General features: G+C 41.8%; 3 protein-coding genes, 1 long non-coding RNA gene and 2 pseudogenes across 5 annotated transcripts; 3 read left to right on the forward strand and 3 right to left on the reverse strand.

Moving 5' to 3' along the window:
* Positions 1–272: 272 nt before the first annotated feature.
* On the forward strand, positions 273–4,231 carry LOC115682692 (tubby-like F-box protein 3; annotated as a pseudogene).
* Positions 4,232–4,815: 584 nt separating this feature from the next.
* Positions 4,816–5,644, reverse strand: LOC130134714 (uncharacterized; annotated as a pseudogene).
* LOC130134715 (uncharacterized) lies at positions 5,436–5,749 on the forward strand. Its single transcript, XR_008814250.1, has 2 exons — positions 5,436–5,571; positions 5,638–5,749. It is a non-coding gene; the product is annotated as an uncharacterized LOC130134715 (long non-coding RNA).
* A 1,353-nt stretch (positions 5,750–7,102) lies between these two features.
* On the reverse strand, positions 7,103–11,032 carry LOC115682734 (rRNA-processing protein FYV7). Its single transcript, XM_030607053.2, has 3 exons — positions 10,706–11,032; positions 9,184–9,290; positions 7,103–7,611 (listed from the first exon to the last, which is right to left on the reverse strand). The coding sequence occupies exons 1-3, from the start codon at positions 10,923–10,925 to the stop codon at positions 7,333–7,335; spliced, it is 606 nt and encodes a 201-aa protein (XP_030462913.2). The 5' UTR covers positions 10,926–11,032; the 3' UTR covers positions 7,103–7,332.
* Positions 11,033–13,387: 2,355 nt separating this feature from the next.
* LOC115682726 (CASP-like protein 1E1) lies at positions 13,388–15,906 on the forward strand. The gene is made up of 2 exons (XM_056316306.1): positions 13,388–13,767; positions 15,384–15,906. Exons 1-2 carry the CDS (start codon positions 13,511–13,513, stop codon positions 15,724–15,726), a joined length of 600 nt encoding a protein of 199 aa, XP_056172281.1. The 5' UTR covers positions 13,388–13,510; the 3' UTR covers positions 15,727–15,906.
* Positions 15,907–15,986: 80 nt separating this feature from the next.
* LOC115682720 (zinc finger protein CONSTANS-LIKE 13) lies at positions 15,987–21,663 on the reverse strand. Of its 2 annotated transcripts, XM_056316296.1 has the most exons (6): positions 20,960–21,663; positions 19,663–19,872; positions 18,735–19,000; positions 18,436–18,528; positions 16,592–16,701; positions 15,987–16,221 (listed from the first exon to the last, which is right to left on the reverse strand). In XM_056316296.1, the coding sequence occupies exons 1-6, from the start codon at positions 21,482–21,484 to the stop codon at positions 16,178–16,180; spliced, it is 1,248 nt and encodes a 415-aa protein (XP_056172271.1). In that variant the 5' UTR covers positions 21,485–21,663; the 3' UTR covers positions 15,987–16,177. The 2 variants fall into 2 exon arrangements, with proteins under 2 accessions (XP_056172271.1, XP_030462888.2); XM_030607028.2 differs by lacking the exons at positions 15,987–16,221; positions 16,592–16,701 and adding an exon at positions 16,757–17,057 and having other exon boundaries at positions 20,960–21,661.
* Between the last annotated feature and the right edge of the window lie 239 nt (positions 21,664–21,902).

The following is a 21,902-nucleotide window of genomic DNA, read 5'->3' on the forward strand; positions in this document are numbered from 1 at the left end:
GGAGAAACTATCATGAAATTTCCGAAGAACTGCTTCTTTTTAACTCTCTTGATTTCGAGTTGATCATGTTCTACACAATGGTTCAGCCATTCCATGTCGAAAGTTGGCTTGGAGAATTTAATGTACCAAACAAAGTCTACCAGTCAGCATCATACCACCCAACTGAAACAGTCAACCAAATAACTTGGTCAGTATCTCATTTTGAGAGGCGGGAATCGAAGTGCGTGTTATGTTCAAATACTCCCGCACCCGCACGCACCCGCACGCACACGCACACGCACACGCACACGCACAGAGTATCGACCAGAGTGAGTTCAGAGCAACTGAAAGATGATTTCCATTACAAGACCCAGAATTCGATTCTTGTCATCTTGGTAATCTGTTGTCCCTCGGGCCGATTCAATCCGTGAAAATGGGCGTGGGTTCTTGACAGCGTTCTTGAAAATCCTCATCTGGGTGTCTGACCAAATCAGTCCCCCCCTTCATTCTGTTCCGCGCCAAACGGTGCAGTCTGTTCCCGACTCTCTCGTGGTGAATTTGGGGGAATATTGATCTGTGGGGGCAATTGCGGAAGATCCATGCAATTTGTAATGCTGTGCGATTTCTTCTCTTTTATACATGGGATTATCAGTTAGAGGATGTTGCTGATTCTTACGCGTGGGGTGGGAGAGACGTGTGTGCACTTATCAGTTCTCTAGATTCACGTGCTTATCGCTTGGGTTGGTTACGTCACTGGTTGGAGCTTTATTGCTTTTTGGATCTTCTTGGAGCTCTTGCTGGGTGGTTTTTGGATGATGGGAAGAAATGGAACTGAGAATGACGTTTGCTGTGTAGGTGGGAGGGGGGGACGAGTTCCCAGAATTCACATGTCTTTATGCACGAAAGGTACGGATGGCTTCGTTCAAAAGCATTATACAGGACGTGAAGGAGGACGAGACTGGGAACATCTCTAGGAAAATGTTCGGTCGTGTGAAGTTTGGGAGCGGGCTGAGGTCACACTCGCATCGGGTTATTCAGGACAGTTCGGTAGTGGTCGATGCATTGAAGCAGAGTTGTTGGGCGAGCGTGCCACCCGAGCTCTTGAGGGACGTGTTGATGAGGATAGAGGCGTCGTAAAGCGCATGGCCTCCGAGGAAAAATGTGGTTGCTTATGCCGGTGTTTGCCGGAACTGGAGAGAGATCATGAAGGAAATTGTGAAAACCCCGGAGGTGTCTGGCAAGTTGACATTCCCAATTTCATTGAAGCAGGTCTTTCATTGCGGTTCTCATATCGCCTTCTTTAACTGTTTGAAAGAACGTAGAAACAATGTGTTAAGTGTGAGAAGAAAGAATTCTTTCCTTCTGTCTTCTAACTTTTCCAAGTGTATCTGCTTTTTTCTTCCCGATGGCTTTCTCATGTCCTGCATATTGGGCCAGGATTGTGTTTGGACGTTGATTTAAGTCATTCAGATAGCACAGATTTACAGTACCCTTTATTCCTTTTAACTTACCTGGGGGCATTGCCTTGATTTATTCTTAAAGTACCTAAGGATGAATTTCACAGTGTGAATTATAGTGACTATATGGAATGGGAAGGAAGGTAACATCATGCTTCAGGACACCACATCTAAAATTCAACAGTCTCCACCCTTCAATCGTGCTCTTTTCCATGTTCATATCACCTAAAAGTGGTTTCTGATGGATTAATTTTTTCTTTCTTTTTGATGAGGAGAGTTTCCTGCAGTTTATTTGTAATTGGAATCTCAACAATCTGATGAAATTTCTTCTTTACTTTTGTCTTATAATCGTTTTATAGTTGTGATTGCAATGACTTATTTGGAAAAGTTATCAACTCTCAAAATGTAATCAGCAAGCACTTAAAATAGATTATTTGTTAGCCAATGTATGCCGAGTGGTTTCTTCTATTTCAATGCCTTGGGCAGATTACATTATATGATAAAGGAGTAATTTATATTGACAGCAAAGTTCTTTTAAGCTTAAGCTTCATCAGTATCTCGTCACGTGCAATGCAACTGCATTGGTTGTACAATGGAGTCCCTTGGTGTTATGTTAATTATAATGCTGGGAAGGTAATGGTTGTGGACATGTTTATTATCATTAAACTCATAATCTCTGGCTAAACGTGCAGCCTGGTCCAAGGGACTCCCTTCTTCAGTGTTATATTAAACGCAATCGCAGCAACCAAACATATTATCTCTACCTCAGCTTAGATCAAGGTGAGAACAGGACAACCTATTTTTTCTCTTCTTTTTGCCCTATATCTTACTTATATTTTCGAAATACCAGAGCATCCTTTTGCTCTTACTCAGGGCATTGTTAGTTCTGGACCATGGAATTATCCTTTCAAGTTGGTCTAGTTTTTCTATAAAGTGTTAGTTGTTGGATGTCTGTATTTGCAGCTTTAAATGAAGATGGCAAATTTCTTCTCGCTGCACGGAAGCTCAGGCGCCCTACCTGCACAGACTACATCATCTCTTTAAATCCAGATGACATGTCCAAAGGGAGTAGCACGTACATTGGAAAATTAAGGTACTTACCGAAAGTTTTGCTCATGCTGAATCTGAATGGTCATGCTGCTTATGTTTAACCCCTTGCATTCTTTAATGATAGGTCAAACTTTCTGGGCACGAAGTTCACAGCCTTTGATGCACAGCCTCCAAATGCTGGCTCCAAAGTCATCAAAAGCCGGTCCTACAGGCTAGTGAACTTCAAGCAAGTCTCCCTGAAAGTTCCTGCTGGAAATTATCCTGCAGTGCACATATCTTATAAGTTGAATGTCTTGCGACGGAGGTAGGAAAACTGACTCGTTCCATTTTACTACGAAAAAAACAAATTTAAGAAGGACTAACTCTAGAGTCTCAACTAATTGTTTCTTTCTGGATTTTATTTGTTTTGGGTGTGGAAATCAGGGGACCAAGAAGAATAAAATGTGTCATGGATGTCATACCTGCCTCTTCGATTGAGCCAGGAGGAGTTGCTCCGACACAGACTGAATTTATGTCCAGTACTCTCGAGACATTTCCCTCGTTCTTTTTTGGCAGATCTAAATTGACACGTGTAGAGAACCTTCAGTCTGGGAGACCATTGTCTGCTTTGAAAGATGGGATGTTGGTATTGAAGAACAAGTCGCCGAGGTGGCACGAGCAACTCCAGTACTGGTGCCTTAATTTCCATGGACGGGTAACTGTTGCTTCAGTGAAGAACTTCCAGTTAGTGGCTTCTCCAGAACAAGGAGTCATTGGTCCAGAGCATGAGAATGTTATCCTCCAGTTTGGAAAAGTGGGGAAGGATGTATTCACAATGGATTATCAGTATCCTATCTCAGCTTTCGAAGCATTTGCCATATGTCTCAGCAGTTTTGACACTAGAATCGCTTGTGCTGCCAGGTACTGATCTCTCCATTGCTACGCAGGCTATTACTGGGTAATTTGATAAGAATGATAAGCAATTCGTTTCCAATTTGTACGAACTTCTGTTCGGCAATTTTAACGTTATAAATTAATGCTTGTATCAATCTTCAGCATTTAGATATCAATTTTTATTGTTCTTTATACTCTGGGGTGTTATCGTCATAAGAATGTGAATGTAGGGCGCCTTATCACATCATGGTCAAGCTCTTGAGCTCTATGTTCTTGCGTAACACCCTGAAGTGTACATGGTTTCAGTCTTCAGCATTTCCATCCTGTATTCATTGAGAATGTTTGCTTTTCTTTGGTTAATAGCTACTAGCTACCTGTATTGATAAATAAAGGCTTACATGAAAAAATGAATGGTATATGTGGTGCCTGTTTGCTGTCTTATCGTGTTGTTGCTCAAGCTTTTGGGTTCATTTGAACTGACTGCAATTTCCATTTTTCCCTTCCCGGGAGGTTTTTTCTAGGCAGGGATTTCATGGAAGGCATAGCGGTTTAACGTGTTTCCGGGGAGCATTCTGATCAAACGATTTTGCGAGAACTTGGTAGCCCTCTTTCTTTTTGAAGTTTACCCCGACTCGTCTGGTTGTCCTATTGATTTTTCATTGTATACATGTGCTTTTGCAGCTGGAGAGACATTGGTGTGTATGAGTATGGTTTCTTGTGCTTTTGACTAATGTATCCCGATTCTTTGGTGAATGACTGCTGAGGGATGCCTACTCAGTTTGCTGACAGCTTTGGAAGAAGCCAATGCCGAAATCGAACTTTTCGTGTGCTTACTTGATTAATTATTCTGAAATGAAGAGTTATGATATAAGTCAATATATAGGTTGCGTGAGGCCGGTAAATAACGATGTTTGAACTTTCGGGATTTTGCCTATGAACTCCAAAAATTCAGAGGATGCACTTTGGCGGTGGTGACTTGAACTGCACTTCAGGTCAACCAGTGAGAAATGCAGAATATTGTTCAGAGCACTTATCATTTTGATCATCCACCTTCCACAGCAAAGAATTCATGGCATGTTTTTCGGTTTGACTGTGAGTTACTTGAGCAGAGTCAGGTGAAATTTATACAAAGCCAAGTTGTAAAAACCTTTTCCCCCTAAAAGGAGCATCTCCTAGGTATGTTTACACTAACCCCTTCCATTGTGAACTTCATACTAATTTTATGTTGGCCTTAGAACTTTCATGAATTAACCCTTAGTGACGGTGAAATTCCTGAACTGTTTATTCTTTTGTCAACAGATTCCTGAACTGAACCGGGCATCTTAGTACTAAGTTTTCGCAGGTCTCTTGACAAATTTGTCCAATTCTCTAATGCACCGATTAGATGACTACTCTGTCAATCTTCCGCATCGTGCAATTCGCATAGAAGGGGAATGTTGAGTCTTAATCATCAGTATCTTGGGAAATTGAAAACGGTTCATAGGCATTCCAAAATAATTAAGTGCGCTAATGTGAAGTACAAACAGAAAGAATGGAAGACAAACAGTTTATGATCGACGATATAGAGTGAAAAGCGGAGAAATACATAGGTAAATTAGCGCGCGCAGCGGTGCTGGATCAAAACATCCCCAGATCAGAAGGGTGGACCTCCAGGACCGGGAGGGCCATATGGTCCGCGCGGCCCGAAGCCGCCGAAGCAATCTTGTAGCAACCAGCAACAGCACAAGCAGTACATGCTGCAAAGGACGGAAGAGTCATTAACAGGAATTCAAGCGTCGTTGCCATCAGTTTTCTAACAAGACTGGTACTGCTAGTCCTATACGATCTTCTTGAACTATGAACTTGTTTGGATTCTACTTTTGTCGAGATAAAGCCAGCAAGATAACACAGGTTTCAATCACATACAATAGTTTCCACCCAAAAATGAAAATATACATCTATAAAAAGCTTCAACTGTACTGGATATGGTAGATCAAGCAAGAGGAAGACAATGCTCACCAAGAAGATAACATGCTGCATATGCCATCAAAGCACCCACCGAAGAAGCCTCCAGGTCCGAAGAAGCCGCCACCGGGTCCCCAGGGACCCCCGAATCCAGGACCCCAAGGCCCTCCTGGTCCGCCGCCCCACGGCCCCCCGGGGCCAGGACCCCACCCGGGTCCACCAAAACCTGGACCTCCGAAACCAGGTCCGCCGAACCCTGGTCCTCCTGGTCCGCCAAACCCTGGTCCTCCTGGTCCGCCGAACCCTGGTCCTCCTGGCCCGCCGGGTCCTCCAGGTCCCATTCTATCGCCTGAGGACAGATGAGGATCAGACACCTGTGGTATGTGGTGCACCGACTGATTACCGGAGAGATTCGCGAGTCGAGCTCAAGCAGGGAACTGTGCAAAGAGGAGATATCAAGATGGGTATGTGCAGATGAAGACAATGAAACGGCTTCAGACAGGGCTCTGAAGGAGTGAGATCTTAATACGTGGGCGGATGAAGGCAGTTTCCTTAGTGTCAAAGCATCTTGCTTTTGTATTTGAATCCTAGTTGCTCCCGAAAATGTCAACCGAACTTCTCAAAGAACAAGAACTACCATTCAAAGCAGGGCAGTTGCCCTCTCCTTGTCCTCACCAACCATTCAAAGCCTTCAACTTCAGTACAGTTAGAACGTGAGTTTGATCGAGATAAGTAACCACTCACAATGACTCTCAAAGGGTCGATCGATAACAATCTTTTCGTTATTCACAGAAACACAAACACAACACGATAAACTTGAAACGGATAGGAATGACCAGTTTTGACCAATCTCTGACAAAAACACTTTGAGATCAGGGTGAAATGAATTCCTAACGACATGACATGGCACGAATGACCGAGCTTAGTATGATTGCATGGCATGATTCGCTAGCCCTTGTTCGGTCTATCTTTCACTGGTATTTGTACCATGAATATCAAGATCTGCAATCACTAGTTGCCCATCTCTTGATAATTAAAGCTGCTCAAATCAATTCACAGCTGTGCTACCTCTATCATGGTCAGTATATTTACTTATAATGTCACAATTTCATATTTAGGGACAGACTGTAGGAGTATTGCCCTTCTGTGATGCCCGCAGGGGCTCTTACACTTTCAGCAAATGCATGAATTCCCTACTTTTGGCAAGTGTACCGATCGATTGCATTTCGAAAATTCGAAAGAGAGTGAACTGAATCTTGACATTATACATGGATTACAAAAAGATTACGATGCCAGAAGAATATGCTATGGACGAACCTTGAGCCTTGTATGCAACTTAAGCGTTGCTTTCAAGAGTCAACAATCTTTCGATTTTACTTGGTTCTGTTGAACTTCCTGTGCTTGTAATCCGTGGTTCAGTCCCCTTTCGGATATGTGCAAATGAACTCGTTAGAGAAACAAGAAGTCCCGCCATGGAAAAACAATCATTTAGAGCCCGAAGGTATGGGGTAACGGTGACATGTGCACAAAAGCATAATGCTTTTCAACTGTCATTAGTTAAGACTCCATACCGAGAAATGTGGAAATTTAATTCCGCCGCGAAAAGCCAGAAACAGAGACAAAGCAAAACCATTGTCCATAATGATTTTCATGCATAAGTACAGTCATTAATGACGAGCTCTGGTGATTATCCAGTATGCATGAGTTAGGGCAGCTATGATAACGAATGTTTTACCGTTCGAACCACTCGAACAGCACCTGACTCCCCCTTGTTAGGCCAAAAAACAGTGGGCACCCAGTTAATCAATGAATCCAGCGAAGCTTCCATTTCATATTATAAGAAAATGTACAAGCTTTCATTTCCTACAGAGATCCAAAAAAATTGACATTTCAGGTTTAACTTTCTGAACAGGCCAGAACTCCAGAAACCCTAGACATATCTACCGTTCAAGAAAAGACCGCTTGTATAGAAACCAAAAAGAAAAGAGAGGGGATGCTGAAATCCCCCTTTGAATGAGCAACCCAAGCACTAATTCGAGCCTTGAATGCTCTGCAGAAGATGCTCGATTCTGTACTTCATAACGGGTTGACCGGACCGTGTCTTCTTGAACATCTTCACTCTTTCTGCCTTCCTCCGAGCCTCGGCTTTCTCCCTCTCTTCTTTCTTTGCTTGTATAATTGCCTCCCTCTCCTTTCTTGCTATCTCTTCCTCCTCACGCTTCTTCTCATACAGCTCCCTCAGACTACTTGAACCTCCCTTCTTGTTCTTCTTATTTCTCTTGTTAGATTCCTCCGTTTCCTTTACGTCCTGCAAAAAACATCAACATTAGGCGCTTAAGCTTGAGTGAATCTCAGTGCACCTAGACGGCAGAAAGGAAAAGAAATTTCTCAAGCCCAATGTGCATAAACTGTAGAGTTCACCTTAAATTTCAGTAAAAGGTTGGGAGTATTACTCCGCAAGCACAAGCTCAAATATCAGAAAAAATGCAAGTGAAAAATAGAAAGTTTAGATGAGATCTATAAACTAAAAAAATCACATGCAAATAAAAGTAAATTTACGCAGAGTCTGGATTAGAAGGGCAAAAAAGTACAGAGTGATTAGGAAACTAAAAGTATTGCATATGGTTATGATCATAGTATGTTATGTTGTTTAGTCCATCTTTCACTATTAACATGAAAGCCTGTTACAACTTGTTGTCTTTTTTCATTAAATAAAGTGATCTTTTCATGCTACTACATCTTTTTTAAGTAGTAAACCATAACATGATTTATTGTATTTATGAAGTAGTACAAGGTCAAAGTAATCATAGAGATATAATTAGATTCCTTTCCATTATTTTCTCTTCTTCAATCAAACACAAAATGGCCGAATCTCTTCATTTCCGTTCTTACTTTCTCCAGCCCAATGTGCATAAAATCGTAGAGTTCACCTTAAATTTCAGGAAAAGGTCGGGAGTATTACTCCGCATGCACAAGCTCAAATATTAGAAAAAATGCAAGCGAAAAATAGAAAGTTTAGATGAGATCTATAAACTAAAACAATCACATGCAAATAGAAGTAAATTAACACTCAATTTGGATTAGAAGGGCATATAAATACAGAGTGATTAGGAACCTAAAAGTATTGTATGTGAATCTGATCATAGAATGTTATATTGTTTAGTCTGCCTCTCATTATTACCATGAATGCCTATTACAACTTGTCTTTTTTCGTTGAATAAAGTGATCTTTTATGCTACTACATCTTCTTTAAATAGTAAACCATAACATGATTTATTGTATTTATGAAGTAATATAAGGACAAAGTAATCATAGAGATATATTTAAATTCCCTTCCATTCTTTTCTCTTCTTCAATCAAACACAAAATGGTCAAATTCCCTTTGTTTCCTTTCTTTCTTTCATAAGAATCCAAACTACAATAAAAATCAAATTCTTTGCCTTCCTTTCTTTTCTCTCCTGTGTCATCATCCGAATCATTTCCATTCCCTCCTAATCACTCAATCCAAACTGAGCAAAATGTGATGAATCGCGCTTTTGACCATCAAGACACTCAGAATCAAATATTTGAGTTGCCATTGCTCATGAAGTTAATGAATCCTCTCAGCTGAGATACTGCAGAAGAAGTCGGTCTTACAGAATCACTCTGAAATGGATCCTCCCTACTCATTCATCAAGGCAGAACCACAAGATATCAAAAAGAGCATTTCAGGTAAAGGTGGAACTATACAACGATAAGAAAAAAAAAGATTTTGATTTACCATGAAAAGGAAACCTGCACAAAACATATACTATACTAAATGTCAACGAGATTGGAAGTCAATTCTCATGGCAGGAAGCAGACATGACAAATAATGACATCATCAAATGCCACAACAAACCTCTGAAGGTTTCACGGCTGAGGGATCATTTTGCTCACTTAGATGCTTTAGGGATTTCTTGTACTTGCTGATGTACTTGGCATTTTTGTAGAACTCCTTTTGCTTTTCTGTTAGCGATGAAATCCATCAGCTCACGAGATTAAGGAAAAAAACATTTCAAAGAAACATGAAGTTGCAGATAATAGCCAACATCTCTAATCATAAAAAAACAGTCTTGCTCTGATTGTACACAAAAAAGACAGGCAAAAGGTTAAGGGGGCAAACCAAAATAAAGATCCTATACTAAACAAGAACAAATAAAGGAAATGCATATATATGTAAAGCAACAAAATTTCCTAAGATTCAAAAGTAGGTCACAGAGAGACAAGTCAATTATCACTGATCCCTTATCAGAGGTCTGAAGTTGCCAAAAGATGTCCACCAGAAGCTGAAGATGTATTAAGTTGGTCATGGGTCACTCCAGTCAACAGATCCTCTAAGCATACTAAAAGGAACATTGATTTCGAGAGAGGTTGGAAGGAAATAAACCCAAGATGCTTGTCAACATCTATAAGAGAAATATTCCTATTAGCCTCCTTTAATGAGCGAAATCCTAGACCAATTGCAATCTCAAAGAATGGTAAAAGCATCCTCCTTGTTCAACGTCTATCACCTTAACCCCTAGAACTTTGGAAAATTTATCTCACAGGCCCTTCCTTCACTTATAACAAGAGGGAACTGCGGGACAAAAGAAGTGCTTCTTCCAAAAGTTTATCCGGAGGGTCAGTAATTGTCTGTGAGAAGCCTTACACTCACCACACTAGAAATAGCCATTGTAAGTACTAAGTAGATCATCTTTTATTGCTTAGATCTTCACAGTCTTAGGTATGACTCAAAAGATTAGAAATGTAGACAGAAACTGGATGCCTTAGCAACCCCCTCTTCATGAAGCAACAGTAAGAAATCAAATGGACATTGAAATCCAGTAACAAAAGCTTGAGTGATCATGACAACCACAAGCTGCGCCGCGCGTGGAGAGAGACAAGAATTCACGCAATTGCGTCATCACAACCAGTAGATCAAATTTGGATCGCCCTCCCACACGGAATAGAAAGACAGAATCCCCGGAAGCTAATCTAGCACCCTAGAAGTCATCAGACCAAAACCATCTCAATAACAAAATCATATCGCAGAGCTATAGTATGGATATCGACCTGGACCTACCAGCTCTAGTGCACCACTCTGCATTTCACTTCGCTGCGCTTAGATTGACCAAGAGTCACAAAATTCTCATTGAATAAGCTCATAGTGACACAGTGAGTAACTCGCTCCCCACCAAAACAACCCTGCTTTTGATTCCTCAAACTACCAAAAAGATTGAAACTTTCCCATTCGCACCTCACACCCAGCAAACCATATGACCACCTCATTCCAAAAAAACCGCAAGAAAACAGACGCACGTACGCAAGCACCCACATCGCCCCCATGCAAACTAAAAACCACCGGAAAAACCATCAAGCACAGAGCGTGCGCGCGCACGTACTGATCAGAGCAGGGTTGTACTGATTCCGATTCGAGGTCGACTTTATGTTCGCAAAGGCTTCGAGGGAGAGGCCGCCGCCGCCGCCTCCCAAACGCATCACGTTCTCCTTCTTCTTCTTCATCGCCGCCGCCTTGCTGTTGTTCCCCGCCGGCTTCGAGGAGCCGCCGAACCTGCCCCACTTCCCATGGGGCGCTTCGTCCTTGTACGCCCGACCCTTCATCGCCGCGGCGGATCACGGCGCGGAACCAACCGGAATTTCGCCTGATGATCGCAAGGTTTTAGGCGAAACGGAGAAGGTAAACTCTGCGAGAGAGCGAGAGAGAGAGAGAGTTCGGAGCCCTAATTCTCCCGGATCTTCCTCTCTCGGGTCACCTTCGGGTTCCGGCCCAATGGGCCTCAATTCTGATGACGTGGCGAAAAATTTGCCGTTCGGAGCTGACGTGGCACACGACATGGATATATCCAAGAAAAAATATTAGGGTAAATGACGTAAATGTTTCATGAACTTTCACTTAATGTGCAATGTGATTCATGAACTTTAAATTTGTTCAATGTGATTCCTGAACTTTAACCCAATATACAATGTCGTCCCCAAACTTTCAAGTTGTTTAATGTGGTTCATGAACTTTCGATATATATTCAATTTAGTCTCTGGACTCTATGAAAATGTTCAATGTTGTCTCTGAAATTGAATTAATAGAAGGATAATATTGAATATTTTCATATAATCTGACTTGAACATGTACCAAAAGATTATGGATCACATTAAACAAATTAAAAGTTCAAGAACTATACTGCATATCGGGTCAAAGTTTAGAGACTATTTGTGTTACTATGCAAAAAAATAAAAAGAAGGCTGAGGGGGATGCTCTGCAGGTACAAACCAAATTAGATCGATTAATCTTATTTGAATTGTTGGAATTAACGTATGCCATTACCCAGTAATTAAAACAATTAATATGCCAAATTTGTTATGAAGATTGCACTTCTCCAATTAATCAACTCTTTGTATTTGGTTACGCATTCGAAATTTGTGTATTATCTGACTATCGGACATGAAGTCGTTCCCGTTCATCGTGCCCGAAAGTTGACGAGAATTTATAAGCACATCGCATATCTAAGATTAGGGACGCAAAGAAATGGACTTAGATTTTTTTTCTTATTACTACTTTGACACAAAAATAGGATGTACCAGACAAGCTTGGCTTTGCTCCTAAGGAATTAGATTGCTCCGATAATGCTCAGATAAACCCATTGAACGATGAGAATTAACAAGCTAGGACATGGAAATTTCTCCCTCTTTTCAGTATAGGGTGGTCGATTTTCGCGCATGTTTAATAGGGGGAAAAATAGAGAAGAAAATGCATGGCATTTTTGCCTTGCATAAAATGACACTTGGATAACATATTTGATTGGGTCCACTTCCAATATTCTTATAGCACTGTTTGTGTTTTGGACAGGGGGTTTGAGATGGAAGAGAAGAAGAAAGGAAAGATGAAGCTGAAGCAATTTGGAATCAATGAAGAGGGATGTCTCCACTCTTGTCGTTTGGAAGCATTGGAAATTGAGATGATTGAAATTGGTGAAGGATATGTTTTCACTCGTTTGGAGAAGTTAAGGAAAGCAGGAAGGAAAGAAAACTACCAGATCAAAAGTTACTAACACGTGTCCTTAAATTCAGTCTCCTAAAATTCCTTCGATGGGTGATTTGGTAACCTCACCGATTTCCCGTGATGTCGCGGTTTTCTGAATTGGAATATCATCATCTTTTCTCATATAGCTATAAAGATCGTATACACGTTAATTGTCTATTTCTGTATTACCCCAGTAGATTTCTTGAGTTATCCGTACGTTACCTTGGGCTAAGCAAAAAAGTGACCATCTTGAAAACGAGTCAATGATGACCCTTCTTGGATTATTTATACAAGCCGAGGCTAAAGTTGCACTAAGAAGAGTTCTAATAACATATTTAGTGGGTCCAAGGAACATGTCGACGTGCATATCATTTCAGACTAGGAATATGCATAATCGGACCCATTTTTTTTGTTAAGTATCTCTCCTTATTTGGGACCTAATCATTTCCTTGGCTTTTATAGAATCGAAAATGAGTTTGATTGTCCATCTGATACTAATAAACGAAAGGCATCCTCGAAACAATTCATCTCATCACTTTTTCCTTGGCCTCTAGAATACGACATTCGTTTCCCCCAATTTTGGTTCTCTACTGAATTTTTCCACCCACTCTCCTGAATCTCGCGCCACCCCTTTTCACAACAGTCTTCATTTTTATAGTAATTCGCAGCCGTCGGCGAGATTTGAACACGTGAATCGTCGTTCTTGAGATGGAAGGTTGAATGGATCGAACCCGCCGTCCGTATGTTCGCTCGACCATCCGAGCAGCCGAACTAAACACGGTCCAATCTTTGACAAACCTGTTAAGGTTGTATGAAAAGCTTAACTAGCTAACAATCAAGACAACCACACCAAGATCGTGACCGATTTGATAAAACCCTTTTCTTGGTTCAAGGGTTTGCACCAGGGGGCGTCGTCTAGCTAGCCAAGCAAAAAATTGATATAATTGTAATAGGTCTAGAACTTTTTTCGGTAAATTTCTCGAGAAGATGGCATTAAATTTGTACGTCCTCTCTCTTGACAGTAAACTGTGTTCACCTTCAATGCCCCTCCAACTTCCCAACTCTCTCTCCCTCGCTCTATTAACTCATCTACTCTCCCTTCTCTCTCTCAAATTTCACACACTCACTGAACCCAAAAAACACGCACAAGGCGCTCCCACAAGACACCAAAATGGAGAGCCAAAGCAAGTGGAGCAAGGGCGGGGCAGTAGCGCCGCGGGGTGACGTCAAGGTGGCGGAGCACCCACCGAAGGCCGCTGTCAGGTGTCCTGATCTGCTGCTGCGCGCCCTAGCGCTGGCGCTCACTCTGGCGGTTGCCATCATGGTCGGCGTCGACAAGGAGTCCAAGACGGTGTCCGTCGTCATCTCCCAGAGCCTCACATTGCACGTCCCCGCCACCGCGAAGTGGCAATACATGTCCGCCTTCGTGTAAGTCCCGCTATCAATCTTTCGCTTGATCTTTTCTCACTCTCCACCACATTTGGCGTGAGTTTATGGCGAAACGCGAATAGATAATAGTTCTTTCGACGAAATATAGAAGAAACGTACAGGACTTAGTTCTGCATGACTCGTGCGTACGGCAAACGAAGTGCATAGATACGATCATGCGACAAGCTTTGTCAAAACAGTATTTTGTTACATGGCATCCTTCTCACATAAAATGTAAAATGTAATCCATAATTTGGGAATTAAATCCCATCATTAACTTTCATAATGAGGGCAAATTTACGTGGTGGCGCTCACAGAAGGGTCAATAACATTCTTCCCAACCAACCTGATAGCGACCAATGCTCCTAAAAGCTGACGCGTCATTACTCTGCGTCCTTCGGTAGTTCAATTTTTACCTCGCGTAGTAATGAATCTTTAACCCGCTCTGCCCTTTTTGCCCTAAGAAGTAATGTATTATGGACATGACCAACCAAACTTATAGCTGCACATATTGTGCATACATGTAGAAACCTAAGGGTAGATTTCATGTTACATGTGCTCGTCTTTTGTAGTGTTTAGCTCCTATATAACTATCATAATAATGGGTGAGGGTCGGTTTACCTATTGAGAATATGAAGGCGGTACGCGTTTATAAGAGCTTAGTTCCCCAAATCATGTCGCATTTCAACTTTGGCTTGTGCCTTAAACCAGCCCCCGACATTAGTACTACATTACTTGGTCTCGTGGTTTACCTAAGATAAAGAGTTTAGCTCCATGAATGCATTAGGGGTGGGCTAAAAGTAGACGACAATTGACATATGTTTCCCGATTCTGATCGTCGAAAAGGAAAAATAATGACGAGCGCTCAATGTAGTTGGGATTATGCCATCCCCATTTCCCTTGCTCAAAAGGGAAATTCCGTGAACAATCTTGGACGAATTCATCCTAGAGTAGCTAGGGTTCAGTCCATTTAATATTTGATGTATGCCACCCTCAACGAACCTTGTTGCGACGCACAATTAAAGCCCAAAGCGAACCAGAAAAGTTTGTCCTCCCTCTCTTGCTGGTGACAACTACCTCTCAAATGTCTCGTTTCGATGCTCGAAGACCGAAGCAAGAGCCCCACATTGTACGTTGACCCAAGAACAAAAAGGGTTCACCGGCACGTCCTCCTGCCTTCAAGAAGGATGAAAAATTGTGAGGGTGGACAATTTTATAGTGGAAACTTGAACTACTGATAAGTTATAACTGTGTATAGACAACCTTTATTAAGTACTTCCCCTATTGTATAAATCTTCAGTATAAGGAGATCGCAAAATATGTACGGACGACGATAAGGTAACAAGTTATGTTGGTAGTTAACGAGACTTGAGTACCATAAGGAGAATGATACTATTTATCTTTTCAAATTGTTAGGGTTTATATGCTCATGTACATATCTCCTTCAATTTGAGCTTCAGGATATTTGGCTATCGAAGTTCAGTATTAGTCTAGATAGTTCATACTCATGCATGTAGACAGATTTTTATTTTGGGATGTTTTCTAGAATTCATGAGTCATATGGTAAAGTATTTGCCACCCTAATAATGCATTCAATCTCCAAATACTGTCTTCAGATACTTCCTGGTGTCGAATATCGTCGCATGCTCATACGCGGCTGCATCCCTCGTGTACATCACCGTTGCCGGGGCCACCCGCAGTGCCAAAGCGTCTCTGGCCATCAATGTGCTTGACACTGTCATGATGGGCCTGCTTCTGTCTGCCAGCGGCGCGTCCGCCGCCATCGGCGTGATCGCCCAGTACGGCAACTCCCACGTGCAGTGGAACAAGGTCTGCCACATGTTCGACAGCTACTGCCACCAGATGGTGGCGGCATTCGCGCTGTGTCTCGTCGGCTCGTTCGTGTTCCTGCTGCTTGCCGTGCTCAACGTCATGGACCTCCACAAGAAGGCATTGTAAGAGATGGAAAACTGAAGTTAACTAGAGACCTAAAGTTATCAATAGTATTTGGTAGGGAAGGTTAATATTTGTGTGGCTAGGGTTTTTGATTTTATCTCATTGGCGAGTGGAAGGTGCATGATGGGTAGGTTTGAAGGGTAAGTATTAAATGCATGGGGCTGTTGTTTGGCTCGTAGTAAAGTTTGAGTTGGCCGTTTAGCTGCAGAAATTCAGTGAGTTGGTGAATCGGGGCTGTGATGAATGTGTTACAGCTATATTACTTCTATAAATTACATTGATTCTGATAACGACTCTCTAGTTTGCTTAAGTACAGTAAGAAAAAGTGCCGATATTGCATGAGATTAGCAGCGAGACGGCCGATGCTGCAACTGAACTCATTTTACACCATCAGTTACTACTTCTCGTGATAAAATATGTCATACATATGAGAAAGACATACGAATGTCGCTCTTCAATTGATATCATGAAGCAAGGCAACCGACCTAGCTCTCGACCCTGCACGGCAACATTAGTTAGGAAGAAGAGAAAAGCAAGTGTATCAGCCTAACATGGAATCGCCAGCACTTCTTTAAAGTCTAACCCAGATTCTTGTGTTGGTATCGTAGTAAAAGATTAAGCATAAGCAAATAAACATTATCGATTGGAAAAAGCTTGCACTTTCGGCCCCTTACGAAAAAGCATAAGTGAAATTTATAGAACATACTTGTGCACTCACCATTTCAAGTAGAAGCCATGGAAAAAAGTTTCAAAACTTTCAGACATTTCGTCTAATACAACTTAGGCTTACAGCAAGCCGAAAACCACGACCAGAAGCCAGAAGTCACAATGAAAAGCAGGTACTCTACAGAGGTTTAAGCTTCGACACCTTTTATACCCCATTTATTCAATGCATTTGGTTTGATGCTTCTTGATGAGTGGAGCTCGAAGTGGTGCACCAAGAAAAAGAGGACGGTCAACAGAATTGGATACGAGGACCTGCAATAGCAAGCATGGGCTACTGGACAAAGGCGTATAAAAGAGAATCCACATATGTACAACACTTTGTTTACTGACTATACAGGGGCCTTACATTATTTTGATTCTGAATTTCAGTACGGGGAGAGCAAGAATGCTCTTGCCAAAAGTAAAACTCTCTTTAATCGATACCGATACCAGCGTACGAAAATCAAACACAAAACTAACATCTACTTCTATGTACATAAGTAAATACTGCCAGAAACATTCATTATGGGATGCACTCATTGATCCCAAAGATGCATATCTTCCAATTCTTGTCCCGATTTGATCCACAGCGACTCACTCAGTATCCATACCTTGGTTGCTTATAATATCTGTTGATTGCCACACAAGTCAGTTTCTTTCACTTGCACAAGTATGTAACTATATAAATCACAGCGCATTCATGACTCAACTATTCAACCTTGTGAGAGTGAGTTGCCAGAAACAACATAAAACCAAGGCAGGAAAGTAAATACTGAAAAAATAAATGGCCAATGGATGATTCAGTAAACAATTGCTATTCGGGTAAATTAACATATAACGTGGACCACAATAAAGCTGAGCAAAGGGTGGGCTTGGCTGGAACTGGTACCAAACCAGAGGAAATGAAATAACTCATAAAGGAAGAATACAATAGTTTAAACTAATGAGAAGACTCTAGCACTATCAGTCATCCACCCACTACTGTGAATCATTCCACCTTTGGGCCACTACAACAATAATATTCTCCAATGAATGTTTCCTTTTGTTCTGCTCAAAAGCCTACACTTACTAGGTTCGCAGCTTTGCATTTAGAACTTCTTCTCCTTTAGAGTACACACTTTATGAGAGAATAAATGCATGCATAAGAGTTTACACAATACAAGGTACTGATTCATGCAATCGGTTCTTGCCTCTTCACTTTCTTCTATGCACCAAGGCAACTAAACCAGTTGTACACCCATAGGAACCTAAACAGATGATAATGATAAGCATGACCGCATTCTGTAATTTTCTCCATATTGCAGACACATTCACTTAGAGATATACTCGCCCCCCTAACTTTTGTAATTACAACTGTAACTCATAATCAAATCCATCGAAACCTCTTTCGAGCACTTTTTGTTAAAGGTATAAAAAGGCTTTCTACCTACAAAATATCCTTATCATATGGAAAACCTGCCATGAAAAGCCATCTCACCAGTTTATCTAACCGAGACAAACAAGCGTAAATATGCTTCCTTTTTCTTGAAAGCTCCACCACAGACCGTTGATCAACCATAATTAGACTTCATACTCACAACTGTTGCTAAATTTTTATTGGCAGAAATAGAGCTACCAGATTGACAGACTTACAGCTGCCTGGAAACCATCTAACATTATGTAGCCTTATATGCTGCGGCGAAGGTTCTTTTCCTCATATTCCTACTCCAGTCCTCAATGCATAATAGCCCTGGGGCTTTTGAAGACCATCTGCAACTCATCCAACTTTGTGCATGGACGTCACCATCTCTTATGTCACTATTAGCTTGACGCTATCTTGCTCTAAATAATGGTTAATCTCCATTCACTTGTCATAGACAAGCATTCTCACAATGTTAATCATTCTACCGAGGTAAGGTATGAACAGACACGCATGAGAAACATCAAAAATTGCAATAGCAATTGAAAACTCCACAGAATATTTTTATAAAGCATGCAAACCAAATTTACAGGAGCCAAAGTGATTACCAGGTCCTGTCCATCTTAGCAAAACGTCCCTTGATTCTAATCCTGCTCTCAGCCCTGGCTTTCCGTGATTCATATCTGATGTGCTTATCATACCTGCATTGCACATTTAGCCAGGAAGTCCATACGCGATTAAAAGATGCAGTTAAAGCATTCAGACAAAGTGAATGCTTCTAATCAACCATAAGGACCTGTTTTATATAGCAAATGAGCTGCAGATTAATATATTTGAGGTTTCATACATTGTAACTATCCATACTTACACACCATATTTTTTCTTGCAGAAATGACAGTTTTTCTACCTCCTTGTTTTTCTCTTCTCCTTGTAGCGTGAGATTGCAGACTCTCTCTCCTGGCTAGTTAATGGAACCAGTGGCAAAGGATTTGAATTGATGGGATTTTCGGATGGTACTTCATGACATTCAGTGGCAGAACTCAGAAAACTGATGTCTGGATATTTGTCTAAAGCTGTAGGACTTTCCTCTCCGTAGCTACCAAAGAATGAAGAACGGTCATAAGCTTGGTTTCTGGCGTCGCCGTCATTAGAAAACCACTGAAAGTCAGTTGCCTGCAACAACAAAAAGTTCATGTCTTCGTCTTGGTCATCATGTATATATGGCTATATCACTAACGAGTTAAGCAGAAGAGCCAGTGTAATCACATACAAAAAAATAAGAATAAAAAACAAAGAAAATTACATGAAGACCTCCCTCAAAATTTCAGGTGGACTTCTATTCAGAGCTAATCTTCAATGTTATAACAACTCTTGGACATTGCAATTCAGCCTCAAAGACAGTCAATTCTGAGTTTTAGCTTGTACAACATGCAAGAGATGCACTTAAGGAACACAGATATCCAGAGTCAACAGGCTCACATGAAATAGCGGGTGAATGCCCATACACAGTACCATGCCCATGATCAAACACCCCCCGCCCCTTTTTCCCTTCTCTCTCTCTCTCTCTCCCTCTCTCTCTCTCTCTCTCTCTCTCTCTCTTCTCTTTTTTTTTTTTTTTTTTTTTTTTTTTTTTTTTCTCTCTCTCTCTCTCTCTCTCTCTCTCTCTCTCTCTCTCTCTCTCTCTCTCTCTCTCTCTCTCTCTCTCTCTCTCTCTCTCTCTCTCTCTACGTATGCAGGTTCATCCCAAAGTGCCTTTTTCTGGTGTAGTATGAAAATAGAATAAGAGAGATAATGTGATGCTCTTGAGTCTTGACCATGAAAGGAGAAAGAAGTACCTCAATTTTGTGAAATCCAACTTGATCTCTATCTTCACATCCAGTGTGAATATTTGCTGGCTGAAGAGCTTGATTCAAAACTGGCAAGTGAAAATCATCCAATGGTTCAATCTCCCCTCCTTCAAAGTTCAAGTTAGATTCTGGTTTAGCAAGTAAGCGGAGCTGGCGTAGCATTTCTTTCTTGTGCTGACCACAGGTTGCATTTCTATTCTGGATAAAAAGTAATCACATAAAAAAGTCAAAATTACTGAGCAGATGGACAAGATGAAAGGGCAATAGATTCAAAACATATCTAATTTCAGAATTCTTTTTATAGCTTTGTTGTTGGGCATAGGCTAAGGAGGCCAGTAATCCTTACAAAATTTGTCAAAATTAAAACTGAAAGTGATTCCACACTTTGAATGTTTGCTTAATGCCGTCAACCTACTTTCTGGTCAGCTTAATAAGTAGAGTTCTGGTGCTTCGGCTGTTGGTTAGCTCTCTCTTTAAAAAATTCCAGAAACTTTGTTGTTGGTTAGCACTCTCATTGAAGTTAATAGTTTCTTTTATGAGATAAACATAAACACTATTGTAATTCAATCTGTTTCACATGATCCGATACAAAATCTTGCATTTCCCCCGTTGAGCTCAACCTATGTGTCAGGAGATGTCCAAAGCTAATAAAGAGTTGATAATAAGATATGCATTGCCCACCCAATTCCCAAATAGCTTAGCTAATGTATTGAAAGTAGTTCATGATAGTTGTTAATAAAGTAATCCTGCATTTAGAAAAGGGAAGAAAGAATCCTCGAAAATGCCATTTACCAAGCAAAATAAGATAAACAGGACAAGAGATATTTAGCCGGAGGAACTGATGTGAAAGAACGAAGACTTCAAACAACAAACATACATCTCTTTAAGGAAAACATACATTTATCAGCAGCTCAAGAAAGTTTGCAGAAAAGAAAAGTGCTGAAACTATATGCTGTTGAAGATTGGCAACCATTCACTATTGGACAAACCCAGCCAACTGATAAAACAAGATAGATGAAACTTCAAGCTCAGAAGCATCATAGACAATCACATTTCTGCATCACAGAGCTTATCTCTCCAGGACATTCCTTTCCATCAAATTCAAACTAATAATTCGACGAGGATTCACAAATTCAAACCCGTTCAATGTTCACTTCCCTGCACAACGTAATAAGACAGCAAGTTGAAATCTTTTACGATTCTCTCACAGAAAACAGGACACCAATCAGCTAGAGCGCTCCAAATTCTCCCTCTCTATCGGAACAACAGAAGTAAAATGCCTTACCTTAGGCAGAGGAGGAACATCCACAGCCCGAAGAGCACACGCATCATCCCTGGGAACGATCAAATCATCGAGACTAACAAAAGCAGGAGTCTCCCAAAGCAAAACATCCGAAAACCCACGACCACCACCACCCCCATGCCCACCCTCATCACCACCCAACGGCGGACCCTTCGACCCCAAATCGTCCACGCCCAAGATGCCCAAAATCTCGCCCACCGAAGGGCACCCGGCGAACCCCTCGACCGGCCTCCGGTTGTGAGCCGCCCCCCCGCCGCCGCTGTGCCGATCCCAGTCGCAGTTCTGGCAGAGGAGGAGCCGCTCGGCCTCGCAGAAGAGGGAGGCGGAGGCGGCGTCGCAGGCGTCGCAGAGGAGGGAGCGGGAGTGCTTGGCGAAGAGCGGGTTGGTGGAGTGGACCTCCCGGTCGCAGGCGAAGCAGAGCCTAGCGGAGTCGGCCCGGCAGTATAGGAGGGCGGTGGACTCGCCGCAGTAGTCGCAGGGGCGCTTCCCCCCGCCGGACTTGGTCATGCCGCCGCCGCCGCCGCCGCCGCCGCCTTCCTTCCTTCCTTCCTCCTCGTCGCGTCTCTCTCTCTCTCGCGCTCTCTCTTCAGTTCAGGCCTCGATCTCCGTCTCCTTCATTTCTGGAGATCTTCTTCTTCAACCTCGTTCCCCTCTTATCTTCTTCTGCTTCTTCTGCTTCTGGGGGGTGTTCCTTCCCCGTCCTCTTCTCTTGCCTTGCCGAGCAAGAACCGTCGGCCAAGGATTTATGATTTGATGTCGACGTTGCAACTTGGGTTTGTTGATTTTTCCCACTCACCCAAAGTACTTGTCCTTTGATCAAAAAAAAAAAGTACTTGTCCAAAAAAACAAAAAAATTTATCCGGTTCGTCAATAAACATGCGACCGCCTTGATAAAAAGATCGAGAAATGAGGATTTTAGTATTTG

This window comes from Syzygium oleosum, unplaced genomic scaffold (genome assembly GCF_021117445.2).
Source record: "Syzygium oleosum isolate NSW1041296 unplaced genomic scaffold, Sole_v2.1 Sole_v2.01, whole genome shotgun sequence".
NCBI classification, from domain to species: Eukaryota; Viridiplantae; Streptophyta; class Magnoliopsida; order Myrtales; family Myrtaceae; genus Syzygium; species Syzygium oleosum.